This window comes from Sorex araneus, chromosome 2, assembly GCF_027595985.1.
Source record: "Sorex araneus isolate mSorAra2 chromosome 2, mSorAra2.pri, whole genome shotgun sequence".
NCBI lineage: Eukaryota > Metazoa > Chordata > Mammalia > Eulipotyphla > Soricidae > Sorex > Sorex araneus.
Window position 1 is genome coordinate 5,074,849 of NC_073303.1, and position 10,596 is coordinate 5,085,444.

A 10,596-nucleotide genomic window follows, 5' to 3' on the forward strand; every position below is an offset into this window, starting at 1 on the left:
GACACATTGATTTATTTTTGTTCTGAAGAGAATTCAAATATATTAAATAATAGTAACCAGTCCTTTGTAAATTTTGCTATGAATAAAAACTGATCATAGAGATATGTCTAAGGGGAAAGTTTTGTGTCGATGTTTTTCTTTCTTTCCTTTTCTTTTTTTGGCGGGGAGGGGCACATCTGGCAATGCTCACGGATTACTCCTGGCTCTGCAGTCAGGAATTACTCCTGGTGGTTCTTGAGGGACCATATTGGATGCTGGGAATTGAATCCTGGTCAACCATTTGCAAGGCAAATGCCCTCCCCACTGTGCTATCATTCGGGCCCCTGAATGTTTCTCTGAATTAAAAAACTAGTTTAGACTATGCCCAAATAAATACTAAGTTTTTAGACAGTAGATTAAATTTTCACCCTATAAAGCCAACTGTGGAAATATATAGATTTTTTTTTATTTTCAAGAAGTCAAGACAATCTTGTCCTTCATTATTTCTTCAAAGGATGGCGGGCCAGGATGGTGGTGGAAAACAGTAACTCGGAGGTCTTTCTCTCTATTTTTGAGTGCCTGGTGAATTTTGGTTATTAATCAATAAAGAATTTATAAGGATATGACTACCGTGCCCACTTGGTCTTTCAGAGCTCAGTCTCCCACTGAGAGTTGCATGTACATATAGCGAAGGCATGCTGGAAAAATATCATGTCACCATTTTCTTTGTGTCTTTCAATGTGCTGGATAACTCTGTCATTTAGGGGAAGGAATGTTTAAATAATTTTGAGGGCCTCAGAAAAAAACTATTTTTAAGTGTTAAAATGAATAAAAGAAATGGAATAGAGGAAAACGCAGATAATATTTGAAGAGTCATGCTAATAAAAATGGATCATTTACTATTAGTCAAAAATACTGTGGACGGAGAGATAGTACAGTGAGTAGAGCACTTGCCTTCATGCAGCCGACCCTGGTTTGATCCTTGGCCTCTCATATGGTGCCTCAATCACCACCAGGAGTGATGCCTTTGTGCAGAGCCAGGAGTAACCTCTGGGCACTGGATCTCAAAACAGACCAAAATGTAGCTTTATATAGTGTGATTAAGGTTGAAAATTCAAGTGATGGGGTCAGAACCAGATGAAAGTGGAAAGTTAGAGCTGGTAAACTGAAAGTTAGCTCTGCAACTAGAAAATACAATTTTCACAGCACAAACATAGAAAATAAAGTGACAGAAAGTGATGAGGGAAAGAATAAGTCACTGACACTGTAAGAGAGAAAGCTAACATTTCAATCGATCTATTTGATTCATTTCTTTGTGCTTGTCTGGAATGGGCAACAGAGAATTTCAAGAACATCATTCAGGATTTTCCAGAGTTAATGAGGCCGAAAATCAACAGCTTATGAAACAGAACACTTGACTCTATGAAGGACAATTCTGGTACTGTGAATTCACTGTTAGTATAGAAAAAATGTTTTTGTTCACCACCAGTCCTGAGTATGTGAAATGGGTGGCGTACAGCTGTGGAGTTGATGTTAGTGTCTGAGCACAGTTCTGGGTTTCTGCAAGGCCATTGGTGCTAGGGGAGACCTCCCCGGTGGAGGAAGTAGAAAAGTGAGGTTCCCCGGTCGGGTCAGAGCACTTGACTGGATTGAGAATTAGCCTCAGTTGGTGCCGGTCTCTGGCTGAGCAAAGAGCAGACAGGAGTAATGAGGACTCAGAAATCAGGACTGGAAGCCATTGTGCGTAGTTGGTTCAGTAGAAAGCATGGGATAAATTCCAAATTTCTGTTTTTCCCTCTTTTTTATTTTATTTTCTATTTATAAGGTTGTTCACAATGATTTATTACATTCAGTATTCCTACTCCAATCCCACCACCATTACACCTTACACACCAGCATTATTTCAAATTTTCCCAACCACCACCCAATCCTGCCTCAATATCAGGCCCTAAATAGTTTATCTTATATTGCTTGCTATGAATACTTCTCTAAAAATGATCAAAAATGTTTTCTTTAGAAGAAAATGTGTGAAGGTTGTTGTATCTCACCCTGGAGCCATTGAGCCCTCGTAGAAGAGATTATTAACATGAAAATCCCAACATTCTTTTGTAACACAAGCACAAAAAATTAAATATACAAATAATGTGCCTCGATGCAATTGGATATGCAATTTGTATTTTAGATTCAGGAACATAAAACCAGATGTGTAATTTTTCTGATATTTTAATAGAGAGCATTTACTACTTTTTGGCCATTGATGGGATTACAGGGCACTGGGGGCATTCCCTGGGTGTGACCGCCTAGCTACTGGAAAATGGGAAATCTGGGCAGAGAGCCTCTGGTCCATGCGCCTGGCTGTCTTCCCTTCCCTGGGGCCCCTCGGAGGGGATGGGCTCCAACTTCCCTCCCTGCCCCGAGCAGAGCTCTGCGGCCGAAGGCCTCTGGAGCCTTAACCACAGCCATGCTCAAGGCCCTTCTCCAAATGTTCGGATGAGCCTCATGCATGAAGGTATCGTCAGAGAAACCCAGGTGTGTGGGACCTGGGGCTGAGACCTCCAAACCTTCCTGGATCGGGAATTGGCCCCTTCTGCCCAGATTTCCCATTTTCCAATAGCTAGGTTGTCACACCCAGGGACTTCCCCAGGCACCTGTAATCCCATCAATGGCTGACATCCAGAGACTTAAAAGCAAGCTCCCGAAACATCTTACAGCCTACTTCTCCCTCTGGGAGAACCAGCAGGCTACCGAGAGTTTCCTGCCCACATGAGAGAGCCTCGAAAACTCCCCGTAGCATATTCATATGCCAAAACCAGTAACAATGCTGGGTCTCATTCCCCTGCCCCTGAAAGAGCTTCCAATATGGCATCACTGGGAAGGACGAGTAAAGAGAGGCTTCTCAAATCTCAATGCTAGGACAAATGGAGACATTACTGAGACCACTCAAGAAATAAGATGATCAATGGGATGATGATGATGATGATTACTACTTTTTGGATAATGTGTCTACTAATTTATCAGGACAAATCAGAGGCATTTTGATATCTGTTATTTAATTTAGATATTATTTTGGATTTGTAGCAGTTGGAATCAGAAGAATTTTTAGAAATCAACAAGACTCTTCTTTTACCCGATTAAAATGTTGTTTTACTTTAGTATAAATTGCCATGCTCCTATATCTCAATAATTATAGTACTTTATCTAATTTTTAAGGCTTTATATTTAGGACTTAACAGAAAGAAGCATTTAGAATTTTCTCCTCATGTTGAGCCAAATTCCTCTACTATGTACTAAATTACTATTTTTGTTTTGGGGCCACTGCTGGTTGTGCTCAGAGCTTACTTTGGGCTCTATGCCCGGGCTCAGTCCTCACAGTGACCATATGTGGGGGAACATATGTGGTGCTGGACACTGAGTGTTGGTTACATGTAAGGTTAGCACCTTAACTTCTGTACTCGCTCCCCAATCCCTACTTTGCTGTTTATCTTAATATGTGAAATGATAATTATGGTCTCTAATGAATACCAATCCTTCAGACAACTAATGCTGCTATGATATCTTATACTTTACAAACGAAATCATTTTGATGACTTAAACATTTTTATTTTCCTTCAATTTTAATGTGCACCTGTGTCATGAATTCAACAGCCTTAAAATATACATTTTAATATCCCCATTCAAATGTTCTCAGAGAACATCGTTATTTCCTATTGTCTTATGCCACCAGAAATCTGTAGATTTTTTTCATCATCTAACATAGATTTATTCTCTAAATTCAGGAACACATTGACATGCATCGTTCTCCGTGGAATTTATTGTAAACTAGCTGCAAGTAACGTTTTAAAAGAAAATACAAAGCAAGCGTCTGCATTATATCTGTGGCAAGTTTCATTATCAAAATGACTTACAGTTTGATATTATAACCCTAAATAGAGACATAATTCATGAGTTGGATAAGGTAGTTATTCTGAATAAGTCCCATCTCTTTTTTTCAAAATTTCCCCCCTTTATTTAGACACTATGGCTTCCAAAGTTGCTCATGATACATTTATTACAGGCATTCAATATTCCAGTACCAATCCCACTTACTAATATGACCTTCCCTCCACTACTGTCCCCATTTTCCCAGTTATACCCAGCCTTCCTCCTTAGGGGGTATAAAATTATTTTATAGATCTTGGTACAACTATGGTTAATAGAATTATCAAAACATACTTCAGTGAAAGAAAGTTGTTATATCTCACAACGGGGTCATTGTCTTGTCTGAGGGTTTACTAAGCTGTCTGTTGCTAGCTGAGCCTTCTGTGTTAATGTTCTTGTCCTTGATCTTAGTTGGCTTCTATGTTACTTTCCCATCTAATACGCTCCTATTAGGATGCCAGTTTTGTAGAATTTGGAGAAGTTGTACAGGCACAAATATGAACACGAGTTCCAGAAGCTCCAAAATACTTAACTGGACAGGGAGTTTACATGACAATGATTATGAGTTGTGGGTGTGGCTGTCAAAGTTCAAGGTGCTAAGAGAGGCTGTCTGCCCCTGCTCCAAGAAGACCCCAGATTGCTAAGCCTGAAGACCAGTGTGCCTGGAACTTTCAGCAATTTGGCATCTTACAGAGCTTAGTCATGGGGCAATGGAGTTCTCCCTTGTCAAGGCACAGCTGCTGGGGCGTGAGTACGGCTGCTAGGGCTGCGCAGGACGGAATTGGGCCTTGCTCTCCTCCCTAGGTGCCCACAGTCTTCAGGTGGGAGACTGGTGCACCCGGAGATTTTTGCAAAAACCAGGCCTATCTTGGAGTTTATTATACTTGACCATATTTTTAGTGTTCAACCATTGACCATATCCCAATTTTATTTTACATAAAAACTAAGTCACTGACTTTGTGTGTGTATATGTATGTATACACACACATATATATCTCTCTGTGTATATGTATGCAAATATATAGGCATACATTTGGGGCAAAGAACAAGAAAACACGCACGCAGCAGAGAATGAAGTATTCTCCAGAGAGAGAAGAGAGCCCCACAAAGTAAAAGAAAGTGATTCCATACCCCACGTTGCTGTGCAGGTGACTCCAAGGTAGAGTTCAAAGGCTTTATTTAAAATTGCTATTAATTACTTATTCATTGAGGATAAAATTGTACTGGGATATGGAGGTATAATATTGGGAAATATTCCTTTGGTACTTTCCCCTATACATATAATTTCACTACTCTGACATATAAAATTTTGAATATATCTATTCATTAAATCAATTCTTTATTGAATACTTGAATCTGAAATGTAAATTGAAATATTTTTCAGTAATTTTGTTTTAGAAACTATGACCCCATGTAAGTGGGATCATTGCATCAACACAATAAAACACACACACACACAAAAAAAAAAACTTGTATAGTCCCAAGTGTTTACAAAGTTGGCCACCAACACACAGTCCCAGGGGCTTTGCTGCTGCCAAAGGTTCTTTGGAGTATAACCCCTAGAGGTCAAAGAAAGATTTTGACTACCTTTTTTTGCCGTACCAGACAGAGTTTTTTCAGAGACTGAACTCAAAGATCAATTGCTGACACGGACTGTTTGTTCTTGCGTTGATGGATGAAGTTCCTGAATGTGCTCTGGTGAGTTTTCTGAGATTCTAAAAAGCAACATTCTAGAGATTGATACACTCTGATAAGTCACCAATACACACAATTTTAAAGGACATGTAGGAATTCAGATCATTTTATGGGTATTAGGAATTTAGAAGAAAAAGTTTTCAATTCCTGCCATTCCAGAAATATTTTCTGAAGTCACGTTCTCACCTCCCTGGCAGCACCTTTCTTCATATAACATGTAGTAATCAGTCTGAATATATGACAGAGTGACATTATAAATCTTTGCATTCATGATATCCGTTCATTATTAGAAGGTTGACATACAAAATATGTGAAATCATTTCCATATTAATGATAACAGGTAAATTATTCAAGTATAAAAAACTCTTTTTAAAACTCAGAATATATCATATGTTTTAGAGAAAGGAAAATTGTCACATTTTCTTTTGTTAATACTATAATCTTTTAAAAATTATTTACTTTTAAATTTTATTTTATTTATGTATACCATGCTTTACAAAACTGTTATTAGTAGGCTTTTATCATCCACGAAACATTCCAGAACCACATCTGCCACCAGAAAAACAGCATCACACTTTATTCACAAGATTTTTTTAAAAAGATTTTTAAAATGCAAGAGCAAATGAGAAACATATTTTTCCTCCTAACTGGATGCTCCAGCGTTCTAATTTCTTCATTTTATTAAGGGAAGTATGATGGAGAAAGCAATCTAAGAAAATGCTGAAATGGACATTTGAAAGGTCTTATATTGTTAACACTATAAGAAAAGACATGCAACTAGAATCGCGAGTGGAAATCATTAAGTGTATCATATAAAACTTGTTATGCTTTACAATATCCACCTAAAACCGTGACAGATGCATCAAATTTTGATTACTTCTTTATCACAAGAAATTGATGAGTTTGCTACAAAGAATGAGTTGAAATTAGAGAAGATATTTGCATTCTGAAGCTACATTGAAAGGATTAGAACTGTTTGAGATTTTTATTTAAAAATAAAAGTGATTATAGTTAATTCTCTTATTCTGAGTGATATAACAAAGAACAAAATACCTTAAATGATGCCTAAGATGTTCCTCCATTTTTTTCCTGCTGTATTCTTGATATCACACACACACACACACACAGCAACAGTAGATTAAATAATGGTTAGGTCATTATTTATATAGCAATGCAACAAAGTAAATTTTAACACACTACAAATGGCTGAATATTTAGATGCATGTATATCTTATGTAATAGTACATAAAGTTGTACATTACATATCTTCTCAAGTGACAAAAAGATATATAAAGGAATGAAGCTAAAAATAAAAAACTAAAGATTATTAAACTTATGCTCTTGCATAACTGATAACATTAAATATGAATTAATAAAGTGACTAAATGTAGCTCTTTTCTTTAAATGAATAATATTATCAAGCATATAAATCTTAGCTTCCATGTAAAAAATATGCAACATTTTACAATGACACACACTGACATGATGTTTCTGAAGGCTTCAACTACTGACCTAAGAGTTTCGGCTGGAATGTCTAAATAAGTAAATTTATCTCTAAGTCTAGAGCATCATCCTTTAGGGGTTATTATTGTAGTTTTAGACTCTCATGAAATACACTCACCCCACAAAACTCATATCACCCTCATACACAAACATACTCAAAATGAGGGTAAATCAACTTGTAAATAGGGTTGATTAAATGTTCAGATGACCTCTTCTAAGCTAAGAGGAAAAGACTTGAACAACATTCTAGTATAATTAAATGGAACAAGACATCAGGGAAAAAATTGATCTGCCTCAACTCTAAATAAGCTATTATCAATTCATTCGTGGAATAGTGCTGAAAATCTGGAAAGGAAGATCCAGTTCACTAAGATGTTTTGGGCTCAGATTAATGAATCTGTAAACAATAAACCACCATATGCTTGCCTTCAGAAATAATTACTTGCATTGTATCTTATATCTTCATACTCTTTAGTCTCTGCCAATTCCAATGCTATATATTTAAATTTTTTGATGTCATAAATTATATATACTACATTTAGTTTTAATAGTGATTATATCATTTCTGAAAAAATTATATGATCATAATATTTTGCACATTAAACATTTTAATGCACTCTCAGGATTTGTCCGTGACTTTTGCTGCTGTACTAATATTAAATGAACTTAGTTTTCCTAAATTGCGGTTTTCATTAATTTAATTTAAAAAAATTACTTAGCGGGACCAGAGAGATAGTACAATTACTAGAGGCCTTGCCTTGCATGCATGCAATCAACCCACATACAAACCCCAGCCTGACCCAAACTTAATTCTATTAACTTGCTAGGTGTTGGGCTGGAGCAATAGCACAGCAGGTAGGGATTTTGCCTTGTACATGGCCAATCCTGGTTCGATTCCTCCGTCCCTCTCAGAGCGCCTGGTAAGCTACCAAGAGTATTCTGCCTGCACAGCAGAGTCTGACAAACTACCCAAGCTACCCGTGGCGTATTCAACATGCCAAAAACAGTAACAACAAGTCTCACAATGGAGACATTACTGATATCCGCTAAAGCAAATAGATGAACAACGGGGTGACAGTACTGTGCTACTATTAATTTACAATATTATATTATTTTGTGTGTACTGCTTCATACCTTTGTGGTGTATAAGTCTCACCACATCTACCTCCGAAGACTAGCATATTTGCACTAGCAACACAACCGTTTCACTTTTACCCTTTATATTTCTGACATTTTTATTTAAGGTAGTCAAGATAATTTTTACATCTTAAGAGTTAGTTGTATTGTTTTGCTAGTTTCTATGCATTGGTTATTTATATTCCACCTGAGGGGGAAGCCATCAGTAGATACCTTTCCTTTCAGAAAAACTGTTGGGTAAGGAGAAAAAGCTTTCAGAATTTTGCCTCTTGCATATGAAACAAAATAATGAAAATATGATATAAAGTATTATTGCTTAAATAATATATAAACAGAAAGATAATCAAGCCAATCTAGGTAGATTAGACACAGAAATCTGTGAGTTGTCATGACTAAGATTTGTAGGTAATTTCAATGAAATTTCAAATTTTTATAGTTCCATAGTAAAATTATATATTTTTAAATTCTACTGTAGATATATGCCTTTGAATTTGAATTTATTAAAATGGACAGGCCGAAAATGTTCATCTTGCTTTGCCAATATTTTTACCTTAGATAAGTCATCAGAATCTCTTATGCTGTTATCACTGGACTCAACTTATAAACACTCTCTAATTGATAATGAAGAAACATGATTCTGAGTTCTCCTTTCCATATTTAAGGAGTAATTTATACTATAATTTCCAAATTTCTCTCTTGAAGAGTTCCCATCTTTGTCTGCAGCCGCCATCAGCAGGAAATTACAAATGACTATGGCGAATGTCACTGCCAGTGGGTTTCTTCTCATGGGATTTTCTGCCAAGCCTGAGCTGGAAGTCTTCTATGCTTCTCTGTTCTTGGTCTTATACTTGTTGGCTTTAACTGGGAATATTCTCATAATCCTCTCAGTTTCCATGGATCAGAGTCTCAAAAGGTCACCCATGTACTTCTTCCTAAAGCATCTCTCCTTTGTGGATATCTGCTATATTTCGGTGACAGTACTAAAATTCATTTGCAATTCTTTCAGGCATAGTGGGAATATTTCCCTCTGGGAATGCATGGCGCAGTGCTTTACTCTCGCTCTCTGTGCCACTGCTGAGCTGTCCATGCTCACGGTGATGTCCTATGATCGCTACGTGGCCATCTGCCTTCCCCTGCGCTATGAAATCATCATGAACATCAGAACCTGTGTCCATGGAGTCGCCGGCGTCTGGGTCAGTGGGGCCATCTCTGGAGTCATGCATACGGCAGCCACTTTCTCCATCCACTTCTGTGTTCCCCGCATCGTTCACCAGTTCTTCTGTGACATCCCCCAGCTATTGAAACTCTCCTGTTCTAATGACTATATCAGGGAGGTTGGGGTCTCAGTCTTCCTCTCACTATTGTCTTTTGGCTGTATCATCTTTATTGGTTGCTCCTACATGCAAATATTTTCTTCGGTGCTAAGGATGCCATCTGTTGAGGGCAGAGCCAAGGCCTTTTCCACTTGCATTCCCCACCTTGCTGTTGTCATCTTATTTACTTCTACAGCTTTATTTGAGTTTTTAAAGCCTCCTTCTGACAACCCAACGGCTACGGACTTTGTGCTCACTATTTTTTATACTATTGTACCCCCAGCATTCAATCCAATGATCTATAGCCTGAGAAATAAAGCAATGAAAGCAGCTCTTAGAATGATTTTAAAAAGAAAAGCATACCTGTTTTTTTGACCTGTGTCTGTACACTCTCACTTGAGGGGCAAGCTCAAAAATATACTGTGTAATATAGGACACCATACCTAAGTGGAGAACTGGTGATAGGGAAAACTGTCTAAATTTCAATATATAGAAATATATTGTATGTTGACACTGTCTATAAATAAAAATATTTTTTCAATATACCTGTTGAGACATTTATAAGCTTTTAATTTGTTTGGGGGACACACTCGGCTCTGTTCAGGGATTATTCCTGTGTTCACATAGTTCTAGGAGTTGGAGTTGGAAAGTTGGTCAGGAAGTAGTAAATGGTGGTTGGAGATTGATATAGCTGCAGTGGTATTTCAAAACATTAAAGAAGTACATTTATTCTAATCAATACATATAAGGCCATAGTTGATCAGATCCAAAACAGATTGAGGCAACACATAAAATACATGTTTTAGGCCATATATTAAATAATATAAGACTTTTTTCTCAAAAATTATTAGTTAATCCCACTCAATATACAAGAATTATGTACAATATATAAAACAAGACTAACTAGTATTTACTGCAAGGATATAAGGATGGTTCAATATATGCAAAAAAACAAACAATACGAATAAAATAAATCATATGATTTATCAATAGATGAATAAAAGAATGCTTTAAACAAGATATGAAACCTTTCATAGTTTTTGAAAATCTA

General features: G+C 36.9%; 1 protein-coding gene across 1 annotated transcript; it reads left to right on the forward strand.

The window, feature by feature from the left end:
• The first annotated feature begins 8,984 nt into the window (after positions 1 to 8,984).
• On the forward strand, positions 8,985 to 9,920 carry LOC129402346 (olfactory receptor 14J1-like). Its single transcript, XM_055128529.1, has one exon. It carries the CDS (start codon positions 8,985 to 8,987, stop codon positions 9,918 to 9,920), a length of 936 nt encoding a protein of 311 aa, XP_054984504.1.
• Positions 9,921 to 10,596: the final 676 nt, after the last annotated feature.